The sequence below is a fragment of the Pteropus medius genome, unplaced genomic scaffold, assembly GCF_902729225.1.
Source record: "Pteropus medius unplaced genomic scaffold, Ma_sr-lr_union100, whole genome shotgun sequence".
NCBI lineage: Eukaryota > Metazoa > Chordata > Mammalia > Chiroptera > Pteropodidae > Pteropus > Pteropus medius.
The window spans coordinates 3466523-3482747 of NW_024346065.1; the positions used below are offsets into that span (position 1 = coordinate 3466523).

General features: G+C 37.8%; 1 protein-coding gene and 1 pseudogene across 4 annotated transcripts in view; both read right to left on the reverse strand.

Annotated features, from left to right (window-relative positions):
- DCAF5 (DDB1 and CUL4 associated factor 5) overlaps positions 1-16225 on the reverse strand; it is a 90234-nt gene that overhangs the window by 55664 nt on the left and 18345 nt on the right. For 3 of the 4 annotated variants that reach the window (XM_039875342.1, XM_039875344.1, XM_039875345.1), the window contains exons 2-5: positions 9830-9973; positions 7405-7441; positions 6407-6546; positions 4484-4613 (exon numbers count right to left, since the gene is read on the reverse strand). In XM_039875342.1, coding sequence (XP_039731276.1) covers positions 4484-4613; positions 6407-6546; positions 7405-7441; positions 9830-9973 — 451 coding nt within the window. The remainder of the gene's footprint in view (positions 1-4483; positions 4614-6406; positions 6547-7404; positions 7442-9829; positions 9974-16225) is intronic. The other variant, XM_039875343.1, reaches the window with a different exon arrangement.
- Positions 13971-14089, reverse strand: LOC120612814 (uncharacterized; annotated as a pseudogene).

The window sequence follows — 16225 nt, forward strand, 5'->3', positions numbered from 1 at the left end:
AATGAAAAGGGTGAGACAAGGAGAGTTCACAGCGGGGGAAACTTCACTTTTCCTAAACGCTCTAGACGTTAGAAGATCTCAGGTCTGAAAACTGTTCAGAGACCACTGCAACAGTCCAAGCAAGATATAACTGGGATGTTAACAGTGACAAAGGAGAAGATGATTGTGAGGACATCAGCAGAAATAATCTAAATGAAATAAGTAAAACCTTGTCCAAACATGCAATGTACACTTGTATATGTGAAGTCTTCTCTTATCCAGTCTCGTTCAAGCTCCCCACCCTATGACCCACTCATTAGCACTAAAATCCCTAAAGCAGACCCTTCAAACTCCAGTGACTACAGGGCCAGGCAAGTAATGTAAATGAGGGAAGCACAGTGGGATTAAGACACCAAAGAGTGGTAGGATCTTTAACACGTCCCTTTAAAGGTTTAAAGAATTCATGACTCAGCTTCAGCTGACTGTTGCCATATAATAAAGTTCCAATGATATTGGATCTTTTGTTTTTCAAGAAATGTTAGAAACTGATTTTTCTGTACAACTTTCCCAACACTACTACATCATATAGGCTAAGGGTCCACAACCCCTGGGCTGCGGACCAGTACCAGTCCGTGGCCTGTTAGGAACCAGGCCACACAGCTGGAGGTGAGCGGCAGGCAAGCGAGGGAAGCTTCATCTGTCTTTGCAGCCTCTCACCAGCGCTAGCATCATCACCTCAGCTGCACCTCAGATCATCAGGCATTAGATCCTCATAGGAGCACCGGTCTCTGGTGCTGGAAAGGTTGAGGACCACCAATACAGGCCAAATGAAACATCTCTATGGGTTAAATATGGCCTATGAGCAACAAGTTTACAATCTCTATTCTAAAGCTTTTTAACAAAATAAATAGCAATGCAAGTTTCTAGGGTTAGAAGAACAAGAAACTAGGAAAGCCAGCATATAGACAGGGGCTGGGCCAGAAAACAGTGAAAAGGGGTTTAACTTTTATAGGCAGAAAGTCTAAAGGACTCAGACTTCAGAACTAGACAGGTCTGTAGTAGAAAAATCTGAGACAAATTCTAACAAAGTTCTAATGCAAGGAGGCACAGATGAACTAGAATGCACAGGGACTCTAACTGATTAAAAAAGGGGGTATCTCTCTCACACACACACAGATGTTAATTTATCTCTCTGTGTCTTGATTTCTTTATCATTAAAACAGGAATAGGACTATCATAAAGATTAAATAAGGAATTATTCATACAATTGTTATCTCTGGCAAGTAATGCTTAACAAATGTTAGCTATTATTTATTATTATGAGGCACTGAGAGGTAAAGTAACTTGCTCAAGATCACATGGCTATTAAAGTGTACTGCCTGGATTTCCACCCAGGATGTATGGCTTCAGATCTTACACTCTAAACCATCAAGCTCTGCTTCCCCTTGCCCTGCTGGGCTAGTTCTGTACAATAAGAAAATCAGATCAAATGATAACTAAAGTTCCTTCTAGAGCTGACATTTTACCAGCCAGCCCTCTCAAGCCAAGAATGCATTCACATGCCCAAGCTAGTCACTTATTAGCCTGCCTAAGGAACCATAATAAGCTCTAAATCTATAATCTTCAGAACATCAAGTGACTTATCCTCTTAGAGGTCAAGGGTCTTTATGAGAACCTCGTACATGCTCTCTCTCTGTCCCTAGAAAAAAAAAATTCCACGTGTGCTCATTCAGATACATAAGCACACACAACTTAACCTACAATTATCAAGGATTCACAAATTCCCTAAAATCTTTCCCTTGACTCTAAGTATCCCTGAAATAGACCTATCCAGTTCCAGGCTTGTCCTCCTAGGGGATTCAGAATTGCCTCAAGATCTGGGTTGGATTTTCTAGGCAGCTGTGTTTAGGCGACAAATCATCTTTCCAACTCAGCATAATTAATCCTGCATGGAAAAGACAAAGGGCCCTCTCTTCCTCCCCAACACCAACTGTACTGAGAGAATTCAAACAAAAATCTGAAATTTAATTACAAAACACCCGTGGATGAAGAACTGGACTCCATGAATATTTCATGCCCCTTTTCTGCTTCATATCCATAAAACCATACAGAACCTCAGAAAAGTTGAAAGAAACAGGTAAAAACATCCTACTCTCCACGGCATTATGCTCTTTTATAACACACAAATCAGACAAGATTGCCAGTTAGCTTTATTAGATGACTTTTCTCTCATGTGGACTTTGAAAATGATAAATTACCAAAGAAACCATATAACCTTACCCATAAATGAAGAAGTAATCAAAAAGAGAAAGTAATATTTTTCCCCATAAGATTAGCAACAGTTTAAGTGTTGGTGAGGTTCTGGAGAAACATGTGGTCTCATGCACAGTTGGTGGGTCTGTAAATCGGTGCAGTCTTTGGTGATGGCAGGACAATTTAACAATTTTTATCAAAAATGTAAAGACATATAACCTATGGTGCAGCAATTCCCTACAGATATTTTTGCAAAGGTAGGCGGAGATAGATGTGCAACCAAGTTCAATGCAGCATTGTTTATTATGGCCCAAACTGATAACAAGAAATCCTGGTTGTTGGGTACATCATATAAATGGAATATCATGCAGCCATTAAAAGAATGTGCTAGATCTGTATGTGTTGATATGAATAAAGCTCCAATACATATTATTAATTGAAAAAAGAAGTTGAGAACAGTAGGTATTATTACATGGATCATTTAGTATACATTTTTTAAGGGATAAACATACATGCTGTTATATGCATTAAATTATGTTCTGGAAAGATACATAAGAAACTGTTCACTGCGGTTTTTACTTTTGGAGAGAGTAACAAGAGATCAGGAAGGAAAAGAATCACATTAATATACAAACGTTTAAAAAACATAAAAGTAGGAGAGATAATGTGAAGATGAGCTTTTTTTTCTTTTCATTACACTCCTTAGAATTTTTAAAAAAGAAGCCATATGTAGTGAAGAGACAAGTGGAAAGGAGAGGAGGGCCCAAATATAACACATAATAGGAAACTGCTGGGAGAAAATCAGGAGCAGAATTAAAACCCCCTCTTCTCTCAAGACACTCACTATGACATCATGAACTACTCAAGCTATCCGCTGAGGATGAATAGCTCAGGGCTCCACTCCAGTTGCCACCTATTCATTACAATTATAAGTATGGGACATAGTAGATTGAGAGAAGGCTGACGTAATTAGTCCAAATCCTGCCTTTTGTAGTATGGATAAGGCAGAACAGTTGTTCCTAAGTCTGAAGTGGCAGAGAATGCTACAGCTGAACACAAGACAAAGGCAGAGAACAAGCTTCCTAAGGCACAATGGGGGTCCTGACACCACGCATTTCAGCAAAGTAGAAAAGCAAGAGGCAGATATACATGCAACAGAAAGGACAGGAAAAATCTCTGCTGCCTTATGGAGCCTCAGGAAACCCTGCTCAACACCAGGGATGCCCCTCTGGGCTATACAGATCTGCTGCAATGGTTCCAACCCCCTCTGATTGGCCCATGGAGAGAATTAGCTAGGACTAAAAACCACCAAGGAAGATAATCCTCTGTACTTACTTGCCTCTTTCATCTGAGGCCCATGAAATAAACCATAACCTCACTTTCCATGATATTCTTCTGCAATACTGCTTGACAAAGTAGGAGGTTACCTCCATGTAGAATCTCCAGAGGAGCTAGTAATGCATGTTAAGTCTTACATAAAGCAAGGCCAGCTTTATGTACAGGTGCTATAAAAGGTGTCCCTCCCCCATGAGATTTAAGGAACAGGATAAAAAGCCTCCCACTTGCCCAAATCCACATATTTCCTTTATTAATGCCTAAAATTCCCGTTAGTGATTCATACCATTAGTTCAGGACTGTCTTAAGTGTACTCTTTTAATAATGCAAACGGACGAGGAAACGTATTACATCCCTAACACTGTAGTCAGTGCAATGAATCTTAACCTTTATTGTTTTAGTTGCTGGTCCTTTTGAAAAACTGAAAAAAAGCAAACAAACTCTCTTCTCAGAAAAATGCACTTAGATAAATACGAGTATAATTTCCATGCAGTTACGGGGGTTCATAGTTCTTCCAAAGCCCATCAAGGGAACACCTCCAGCCTAAGGTTAAGAATCCCTGGTTCAGTGGGCATGAGTTTGACATATCCCCTCACTCCTACTATCCCCTAACAAATCTCCCAGGTATCTGGGGAAGCCTGGCCTGAACACAGAAGACAGTACTGAAGAGACGCTTTCCCTACTTCATGTATTTGCTTAGAATTAATCTTGTCTTGAGTCCAGGCTCTTCTTTAGCAAGGAGTATGGGTTTCTCACTCTGCCTCTCCCTTGGGAACAGGGCTTCCCTGGCTTCAGAGACACCAGCACATATTAGGAGACGTCCAATTGAGATCAACTGCCAAACAAGTTCTCACAACCCTTGTTGGCTAATCACATTACCTGGGAGTGGAGGCAGGGAAAAGTTTTAACATCTTACCTCTGAGGTTTTCGAATATCCCAGAGTCCCACTCCTTCCTTTGAATTGGCTGTAGCCAATAATCTGGGCTCCACAGGGTTAAACATGACACTATGAAAGGCTGATGGATAGTTTGCCAGGCAGAAGGGTTCTGTGGAAAGAGAAATTTCAATCAGTCCATTTTGGGCACCTTTGGGCCAGTGGCAGGCAGATAAGCAGGAATGTAAATGCGAGTAATAGCACACCCTTTAATAACCACCCTGATGGGCCAGAACTCCAATTTGGTCACCCTTACTCACAAGGTCCCCACAAGTCCTATCACACACTTTCTGCACACAGCAGCTTAAACATATACAAATTTTAAGTTGTAATACTCAGAAATATATATAGCACCTATTCAGATCCTGTGACAAAACAGACATGGTCACTGTAAATGGGTAAGCTATTTTACAGTTAAATGCCACCACATGACCTGAAAAAATTCATCCAATTACTGGTAGGGTTATTATACCTTAATCTAAATTCATTAGCTTTAGAAATTAAAAGTTTTAAAACTATACAAAGATTTAATGAAAACAAAGCAAATCAATGAGAAAAATGAAGACAAGTAAAAACAATAGTGCAGTTTTCCCTTCTGGTCATATTGCTCCCTAAGTTGGAAAGAAAATGGTGTCCATCTAGAATTTTATGATTTCATTCCCAGTCTTGTAATACTAAAAGAAAAGTGTGGGGTTGGGGCACCCAATACTTGAACTTCTTGCATCCAGCCAGCTCCTAATTAACTTTACCTAGAAATCCTGCAGTCCTTTGCATATATTAGCTGGCTCCAGGTGAGGAAAAATTACTCGCTACCTGGGAGGACATACTCCTGTGGAAGTTGTTTAGAAGCAGCAGACAGAAAACATTCCCCAGTCTATAACTTCCATATGTGATACTTCACAGGCCTCTATGGGGTGGAGCGTAGGGAAATCAGTCATATCAGCCAGCAGGTAGTTCAGACAAAGGAGAATTTCACCTCCCAAGCACATGGTAACCCAACCACAGCTGCTGCTTGCAGTTACTTTATCTGCCTGACCCTAAGAACAAGCTTTTCTTATAGCATGAACCTCAGTAATGAGTACAACCCAGCATGTTAAATGTTCAATATAGTAAAAAAGGCCTGGATCCTGCCAGACAAGGCAGGCAGGAAAGTAACTCTATATACACAGTTATAATCATGACAAAGATGTACCAAAGGTGGGGGATGGGGTGGCACTAAGGGTAGTGCTGGAGGAAAGAGCCTTTGAAGACAGGCAGAGTTACAGAGAGAAATCTCTTTGCAGGAAATGAGCTGAAAGGATGAACTTCCGGAAGAACTTAAGAGAAATTCAACAAAACAATTCATTTTACACTTCAGAGACTCAAAGAGCACATTTGGAGGAGGAACTCACCCAGATAAGAACTCATCCCCATAAATGGAGTATATTTACCATCATTTTAAGTTTCTACACACAGTTAAGGTGAGGTTCTGTGGTTCTTTCAGCAAAATAACAAATCTAAAATTAGGATACAAGAAAATGCATAACACTCCCTTTCTGTAAATAACCAAGAATGTGAGAATGTTAGAAGCACGCATAGAGCTGGCCCTTGCTTGCTACCCTCCACAGTGAGGCACCGCATCTTTTGTTCCTTGGGGCCACTAAGCACCAAGATACGATGGTATTTACTACAGGTATAGGGTTTGTGGAGATTCCCTGGTGGCTGGAGAGGACTGGCAAGGGGCTTCACTTCTGACTTAAGGGCAGGGTGGGACCTCCAGAGACACATTATATGCCCCCATGTGAAAGTTTCCTCTCCCTTTACATCACTCCCATCTAGGCTACTCAGGTCATAAATTGGATCTGCAATGAACCTGATATCAAACTCTTCAATACAATCCAATATCCTTTTGCACAGCGACCCTACCTCCATGGGGAGACTCCCGGATGTCCCAGATGAGAACTCGGCCATCATCTGAGGAGCTGGCAAAAATGTTGTCATTCACTGGGCTCACTGACAAGCCATATACTGCATCTTCATGAGCAAACACATCCAAGGTCTCACTGCTGGGAGACAGAAAGCAGAGAGAGGCACACAGGCACATACACACTAACAGTGCAGTCCCAGCCCTCTAGTTCCCAGGGTGGAATTCCCTTTCATTTCCAGGACAAAGTCGACCTAGCTAAACCCAAAGGATATTATATTTCCTTTTAAAGTAGACATTTGACTTTCAGGTGAAAAAATAAAAGTACCACTGAAGAGACTTTTTACAGATTTCATATTAAATTTGCTTTTTGCATTAAGTGAATATATTTAAAATGACTCAACAGATGAGTTTCGTGTTGTCACTACAGAATGCATCTGCTTGTGTACAGATTTTAGGGTGGTACTTGATTTCCAAAAAGCAAGGGAAAGCTTTAAAGTAGCCAGGTCTGATGCTAGCTGCGTAGAAGAAGGATCTTTTGACAGACTGGCACTCTATGTAAGAGCTGTGAGGTCAGGCTGCCTAAGTTCAGATCCTAGCACCACCTGACCTTAGGTTTCCTCATATGTAATTGAGATCATAACAGTATTGCCTCATAAAATTATTGTGAGGGTTAAATTAACATATGCAAAGCACTTAAAATGGTGTCTGGCACATAAATATTAGCTGTTATTATTATTACTATAAAATAGTTTCCTTCTCTTCCAACTCTCTCTTTAAATTTTCACCTAAAAACTATAATTGCAAACCAATTTTACAAATCTTTTTTTTAATCGAAATTTTATTTCTAAACTATTAAAAGAATCTTATTCAGAAAAGAATGGCTGGTTTCACGTTTTCTTCAAAAAAAAAAACAAAAACTTTTTAGTCTAAAGAGACATTTGCCTCTCTTCATATGAAAAATAGAGTTATCACCTTCAAATACTAACAATCTATTTACCTTTCAACATCATGGAGAATAACTTGCTCATCATTTCCTATAAGGGAAAAAAGTAGACATTTGATCATTCCTGCAAAGTCATCCCTGTCCATATTACAATTTAGTATTTTAAGGTTTCCAGGGAAAATTCAATATGAACAAAGCCAATATTAATACAAATTAGAAGTGTTAGGAAAAAGATTTATAAAAATAATATAGGGCATTCTTTTAGAGAATTTTAAAAGTAAAATAGCAACTAGGTATAATATAATAACAGTTCCCAAAATGTATTGTCCAGTAGATTTAAAAAAAAAACTGTGGTCATTAAGGAAAAGAGTAAATGACCAAGGGTTAAATCAATTCGAGCCTAATTTTTAATTCATTTATTTTTTTAAGCAAAACACTCATTAACTGTGAGACCTGGAATAATATCTGTAACCTTTCTATGCCTCAGTTTTTACCTGAAAATAGGTATAATAATTGTACCTACTTCACAGTTTTATTGTGAGGATAAAGGCACATTTGTAAAAGCATTCAGAATAGGGCTGAGCACTTAACAAGCCCCCAATAAATGTTTGCTACCATTCACATCCTCATCATCTCTTACAGAATTAAAATTTGATGACTGGGTAATTCTAAATGATGGGAAAGTTTTTATTCACAATTTCTGTCTCTTTCATTTTTCCTTATCCCATTGAGAAATCTAAAATTATTACATTCATGATACGTATAGTCCTGCCTTCAAATAGTTTATTTAGCCAAAAGTAACCTAAATATGAAAAGAGAGTAAAAAAATCCTCACTCTATGCTGAAAGCATTTAACTAGAAAGTAAAAGTAGCAATGGCCCACGTCATCTTAAATCCCTGGCTGTAAACTCTATTGTGGGTACATACCAAGTAAATCAAACCCATGCTAATGTCTTCTGGGTAACAGGCACATCCAAGGTGCTAGGGATACGAGAATAAGATTCTGCGCAGCCCCTGAGGAACTCACAGTCCAACTGCACAGACAACTAATAGCGACAGGACTGTTTATCTTGTCGTAGCAGTATGCTTAAAATGGGGACACAGATAAAGGAGCAATTATTTCATTTCCTTCATGAGCAGGGTGAAAGTAGAAGGCAGAAGGGGAGAATGTTTTTATGAGGAAGGAGACATGTGAACAGAAACTCAAATAACTCAAACTCTTACCAACGAAAGACTTAGGGGAAGTGGCGGGGACTTGACAATTAATCATGACTCATGGAGGAACAGCATAAGCAAAAGGCACAAGGGCACCTAAGATGGCAAGTGGTTTAGTGGGCTAGAGTACAAGATGCAGGGAGAGGGAGAAGAGCCCAGAGAGGCAGACTGGGGTTTAGACTTTATCCTGTGGACATCGTAGGGTCAAATGTTCACATGGTTAAAACTTTATTTTTAAAAGAAAACTTGCATAAGCAATGAATTAGAAGGAGTAGAGACTGGTTGCAGAAATGACAGAAGGACATTGCAGTAGTCCAGGGCCAAAGATGAGGACCTGAATCAGGGCAGTGCATATAGAAAGGGAACAGAAACTAGAAGATGAATGAGAGCCTCTCAGTTTTAGCTGGTGACTAACAGGATGTGTAAATGAGAAAGGCAGGTTTGAGGATGACTTCACAATTTCTGTTAGGCTGAACCATGTGAAATTATCATTTTTTAAGTTGAAAGTGCTTCAGTGTCAGCAGTTTCTGAAAGTTAAACCTAATAGCTTAAATAATTGGGTGAATGGTGATAATAACTCAGAAAGGGAATCCAGGGAATAAGAGGAAATATTTGTGCGGGGGAGGTGGACTAATAATCTTAGTTTTAGATCTGTTGCACTTAAATTACTTTTGGAACATATAAGTAGATATTCAGTGGAGAAAGCTGCAGTGCAGGAGAGAGGGCAGGGCTAGAAATCTGGTGGTCAGAAAGGAGTGTGGTTGATGAAAGCCATCACCAAGAAACTGGCTTGAGCATAAGCCATTCCAATTGCACTCTAATACAATGTTTTTCAAACAGGAGCCATCATGGGTAATGACACCAATTTGAGTCACAACCTTTAAAATCTTTAAAAATAAAATAGAAAAGAATAAAAAAAATCAGTGTACCACACATAGTAAGGTTAAGTATTATTTCAAACATGTGTGTGTACTTCTGTGTACCAGATTGCAATGTAAAAGCTTTCTACCAAAAAAAGAAAGAAAGAAAGAGAGCGAAATGAAGGGAGGAAGAGAGGGAAAAAGGGGGAGAAAGAGAAGGAAGGAAGATGGATGACTCTAATACATGTGTCTAAATTGCTGTAATGTAGCAAAGACAAGCTATTAAAAACCCATAATTCAACAGCTCAATCAAATGAAGAAAAATAAGGAGTTATTTTCTCTCTCCTTTATGTAAATTTCAGTCACAGTGAATTTTCCAGTGGGGAAATCTCACTTAGTCTCACCTCCAGAGAATACTTTGGTGTTCCCACTGTTGAAAGCCAGGCAAAAAATGTTGGAATGATGCTCTCCTTTCAGCTGTATGGGCTTGACTCTAGAGTGGATAGCTTGTTCCATATGCCATAGCAGAACCCGGCGATCATCTCCTCCTTGAGAGGGGAGTAAGAATCAAAGGTTAAAACAGCTGACATTTCAAGGCTGACACTAGATTTTGCCAGCCTTGAATCCCACCCTTTCCAAAATTGCGTCTCCCCAATTCCATGAGATTCTGATGGGCACATAAACCCAGGACTCTACCCTCTTAACCATTAGTTAGACACATGGCCTCTAAGCTACTCACTTTCTCCCCCGGGAATTAAATATTAGACATACAGTCTTATAAATGGAAAAAGATAAGCACGGATACTGAAATCCTCAAAGCTACTCTCTGTTCCTGACTTTCCAGAGACCCAGTTATTTAAATATTTCTTCACTTGCTACCTAAAATCTTTCCACTAATGTCTTTTTTTTTTTTGTAGGGGGGTGGGTAGCATCTAACAGAACCTAAGTTGGATTCTAGTGCTTACAACCAAAGAACTTAAATATTTGTAGCAGATTAGTTTTCAAAGCACACTCCTTGATGTGATCTCATTGACTATGAGACACCGTACAAATGACAACTAAGGAACTGCCTGTCTGTCACAGTAGCAGGATCCAGACAGAAGCCAGCTCTCATATAGCTCAGTCTAGCTCTTTCGTTTGCATAACTCTCAATAGTCTGAATTAAATGAGGAATATTACACTACCTGAGCCAGCTCCTAAAGAATGAGAATATGTAATTTCTATATATTCCATGTATTTGCAGATGCATTTAAAATGTCTGGACGAATGAACAGCAGACTGTTAACAGTGGTTACTACTTCCAGGGAATAAGATTAAAAGAGAAGCAGAGGACAGAATAGAGGGTTTTTACTTTCACTTTATATATTTGGCATTTTCGACTTTTTATAACAAGACTATAATACATTTCTAATAAAAATTTGAGTATAATAGGAGCAAAAACAGGCAGTAAACCATAGCAAGTTCTATACCTGTCTTCCCTCCTCCATTCAATACAATAGCCACAAATTATAGCACATCCCTGCAAGGGCATTAATAAGAACTAACCCCCAAAGATATGCAAGTCTTTGTTGAAGGGAAAGATAAGATGAAAATAGTAAAACTCATGTAAAACTAATTTTTTAAAAGCTCTATGACAGCAGGAACCTTGTCAGTTTTATTTACTGTGGAGTCCTCGACACCTAAACCAGTGCCCCAAAGAGCAGACATTGAATGAATATGCTTATACTTGCATATCTGTGCTTTCATTTGTATATGTAGATGGTTATAAAAGTTGTTTATAATGGACACCATTATAGAGTTTTTGAAGACTTTTTAATACAGTAAAATATAACATAAAATTTACCGTTTTAACCATTTTAAGTTACAATTCAGTAGCATTACGTATATTTGCATTGTTGTGCAACCATCACCACTATCCATCTCCAGGACTTTAAACCATCCTAAACTGAAACTCTGTACCCAATAAACAATAACTTCCCCCTTGCCCCCAGTAACCACCATTCTACTTTCCTCCTCCATTAATTTGACTGCTCTAAGGCAGCTCATATAAGTAGACTCCTCTAATATTTGTCTGTGTCTGGCTTATTCACTTAGCATGATGTCTTCAAGGTTCTATCATATTGTAACATGCATCAAAATTTCATTCCTTTTTAAGGCTGAAAAATATTCCATTATATATGTAAATACACACACCACATATATACACATACACACCATACTTTCTCTCTATTTATCCATCGATGGACATTTGAGTCTTTCCACTTTTTGGCTCTTGCAAATAATGTTGCTAAGAAATGGGTATACAAATATCTGTACAAGTCCCTCCTTTCAATTCTTTTGGGTATATACTGTTAGGAAACTTTTATGTTTTAATTTATACCTTCCTGTACTACTTGACTTTTTGCCATAAACATATTTCCTTTAATAGAAAATAGAAGACACGGTAGCCAAATCATACTTATTCTCCTTCCTCTAGAAAAAAGTTGCCTTTGCTCCTTGAGTTCCTTTGTTTCTTGGGTTCCTTCTCCCTTCCATTATTGGTCAAAATCAAGTTGTGTGTCCTCCAAAAGCATTTCATTGTCTACCAAATGATCCCTTAATTGTGGCTCACAGTGTTCTGTATTTATGATTTGCTATTTCAACTATGAGTTCTCAAGCCTGGGATAAGGTTATCTAAATTCTATATCTTTTACAAGTTAAAGTCATGAAAATATAAAGGTTTGGGTTTTTGTTTTATTTTAATGAAAAAAGACACAAAGGAGTTTTTATCCTATTAATAGATTTAGACAGGCCATGGGCACATTAGTTCTCCTTAGTCTCTACTCTTACTGTTTTTCCTTATCACTGAGGCCACAGGTCAGGGACTTATCATTGCTTTTACCACTCTGTATCTTAAATTAAAGAAATATTTATTTGTGCCAATGTTTCTATCAAACATGGAAAATTAAAAGATAAAGAGGCCCACAAGTTTCTTCTATTACTCATGTTTCAAATCTAATCTCCCTGAGCCTGAGTTTCATCAAATGTAAAATGGGGATCATAATAGCTCTATTCTCATGGGTTTTATAGATTATAAAGCCAAGTACAAAAGACTTAGGTAACTTAACAAGGTCACACAGTAAGTGGCTGTGTTAAGATTCAAGCAGTTAAGATTCCACTCTTAACCACTATTCTAGATTGCCTGACTTATAGAGCAAAAAATGAACCATAACTGACAAAGCAAATTCATTTAATGGATAACTGAAGGAATTCTCTGCCTTGGTAGCAAACTCAAAAATGTGTAGGTGAGAATAAAACAAGGGACCACAGGAATAAAAATAGAAGCCAACTTAACTGGAGTAAACTGAGGGACCAGGGTTAGGTATCTGGAAAAGACTGCCCAAAATTATAAAGATTGTAGCAATGCACAAAACTGATAATGGCTTATTATATAGAAAACACAAAGAATTCCTACAAGTTCATTTTGAAAACTACTGGGAAAAGGGGTAAAGATGATAACTCATAGAAGAGGAAACCCAAATAGCCAACAGATATTACAGAGGCTCTGAACCTCTGTAGAAATCAGGGAAATGTAAATTATAATTTAAATACGTTCTTACAAAGTGACATGAGGAAGTATACAAGAATGTTCACAGCACCATTGTTTATAACAGCAAAAATAATGTAGACAACATAAATATCTATCAATATATAAATTGATAACTTCCATTGGAATACAAATACAAATGAAATCTAAACCAAATGGCACACCATACAGCAGTTAAAATGAGATACATGTACCAACATCAATAAATCTTAAAAACCTAATGGTAAATAATAAAAGCAGATTTCATAAGGATATGTAAAAGGTTAACATTAAGTATGTATTTTTAAGTATATAGAAAAATACCATTTTTTTTTATGGATAAACACACATACAGTAAAAGGACACTTTAATCATATCTGTAGTTTTGTTTCTTTTGGAAAAAAACAATGGACTGAAAGTAAATTGAACAAATCAACATTTTGTCACATATGATTAATATCGACCTTTATGTTTAAATATTTCATGATAGTAAGGAAATACCGCTATATCTCTTAGGTATAATAATGACATTGTAGTCATGTTAAAAAAGAAAAAAGTCCTCATCAGTTAAGGATGCATACTGAAGTGCATGTCAGGAATTTCCTTTAAAGTATTCTAGAAAAAAAGGTAGGGGGAAAGGTAATTAAAATATTGATAATTGTTGTAGATGGGTACACTATACTTTTGTGTATGCTTGAACATTTCCATAAAATAAAATAAAATATTTTGGGTATTTTTTTTAACACTCATTATAGAAAGAGAAAACAAGACTCTCTAGGATGTGCGGGATATTTATGGCAAAGAAATATAATTGAGGGCACCTCTATATTTATTCACTAAAATCTATGCCAAGCAGCACTACCTCTTGAATTGGACCAGCTGGGTTTTTTTTATTTTTTTTTTTAGGCAAAGCAACCTTTGGTTGACCTCACAGATTGCAAAGACCTTGTCAGTTTAAAATCCCTTTATTTTATTTTTTACACCTACAGCACCTGGTCTTCCTAGGTGGTCTCCCATCCAAGTAGTAACCAGGCCTGATCCTGCTTAGCTTCCGAGATCAGATGGGATCGGGATTGTTCAGGGTGGCATGGCCGTAGTGGACCAGTTTTAAAAAGTTCAATAAGAAGGATTTTTCTTTTTACATACAAATATGATCATTGAATATAGTTTTAACTTCTGTTGACTTTTTAAATTTTTTATATTTTTATTTTTTCAATTACAGTTGACATAGAATATTAATTTCAGGTGTACGACACAGTGATTAATCATTTATATAACTTACAAAGTAACCACTCCAAAAAATCTAGTACCCATCTGCCACCATATATAGTTATTACAATACTACTGACTATATTCCCCATGCTATACTCTATATATCCCCATGACTATTTTGTAACTACCAATTTGTACCTCTTAATCCTCTCCCTTCTTTATCCATACCCCTAATCCCATGCCCAATTCACAACGATCAAAATGCTCTATCTATGAACTGGTTTCTGTTTTGTTTATCCTGTTCTCTAGATTCCACATATAAGTGAAATCATATGATACTTGTCTTTCTCTGTCTCACTCTACTCAGCACACTACCCTCCAGGTTCATCCATGTTGATGCAGATGGCAAGATTTCATTCTTTTAGAAAAAGAATATTTATAACCTATGCACTCAAAGTCATAACCATTCTCAGACAAAGGGTCTTGCCCATTACCCAGACACTATATTTCATGTTCATTCTAGGCTTTTATAGGATTTAATTCCATCAAATAAGTACTTATTAATTTAAAATGCATGGTTATTTGCAGAGTGCCTTGGGATGATTTAAATGATGTATCCTTAGCACTTAACATGATGACAGCCCAAGTCCATGAAGATTGGAATCACGGAGGCAGAAGTTATCACTATGGTCGGGTCTGCTTCTTCTACTCTGCCCTCAAGATTAATGTCAGAAGATATAAGATGCACATCCCCCCACATTTCCTTAGGCAAAGTATTAAGAGCCCCGTGCAAAGACAACACTTTCCAACCATGTGTTGGCAAAAAACACAATGGGTGCAAACTGAGGCATAATCTGAAATTGCTGGGCTGCTTTTTTTTAAACCAGTAGAGGGAGCAAAACAGCTGTGCCCAAATCTGACTTCACAAAGCAAAGGAGAGCTGGTGAAGCAAAGATAAATTAGTTCAAATATGAAAAAAGATCTATATGATTCTGTGAATCACCTGGTTAGTTAAAAAAAAAAAAGCAGAGCTTTTTTCTGACTTACAAATAATCCAAGTGAAGAGTATGATTCTTTAAGTCAGCTCCGTGAGCCTGGCAGTTGGGTGCTTGTGGGGTCACGCCCAGCCTATTGGGGGTACCTCAGGGGGAGCACAGGGACCTCATAGGAAGACGAGGCCTTTCTGCTCAGCGCCAGCGCCAGGCAAGGAACAAGCAGAGGTTAGGCCTTCTAGGTCTGGTCTCCTACAAAAAACTGCTTAGTTTCAACACATCTGGGAACCCCAACAGAACACATCTATTCTGATGCTGATCATTTGGGGTTGATTTAATTCTGTACCAAACTCATCAATTCATCTTGAAATGTACTAAAATCACAGTGGGTAAGCAGCTTTGTAGTTACAGAAGGACTTTATATTTAAAGAGTACTCTTTCTCAATATGTTCACGAATTATAAGCAGAAACTATGCAGGCCCTCACACCACACTGTAACAAAAGCGATTATTTAACATTCTTCTTATTTTATAGCCCAGAAAAGCTGAGGCACAGAAGGAAAGAATTTGCTTTGAATTTCCTCAGAAAGTCAGCCAAGCAAAGGACAGAACAGAGAGCATTCTGAATCAAATGCTCCAGTACCACAACATTCTTTGAAGAGCAAAAACCAAAACAGTTAAATGTCCATCAACAGAAGTCTGGTTAAAATTATCGTTCAGTGAAATAAGCCAAACACAAAAGGACAAATACTGTATGATTACACTTATATGAGGTACCTAGAGTAGTCAAATTCATAGTGACATAAAGTAGAATGGTGGCTGCCAGGGCCTGGGGTGAGGGGCAGTGGAGAGTTGTTTAATCTATATAGTGTTTCAGTTTTGGAGAATGAAAAAGGTCTGGAAATGAATGGTGGTGATGACTGCACAACACTGTGAATGTATTTAATGCCACTGAACAATACACTTAAAAATAGTTAAAATGGTAAATTTTGTTATGTATGTTTTACCATAATAAAAAAAGTGCAAAAAGTT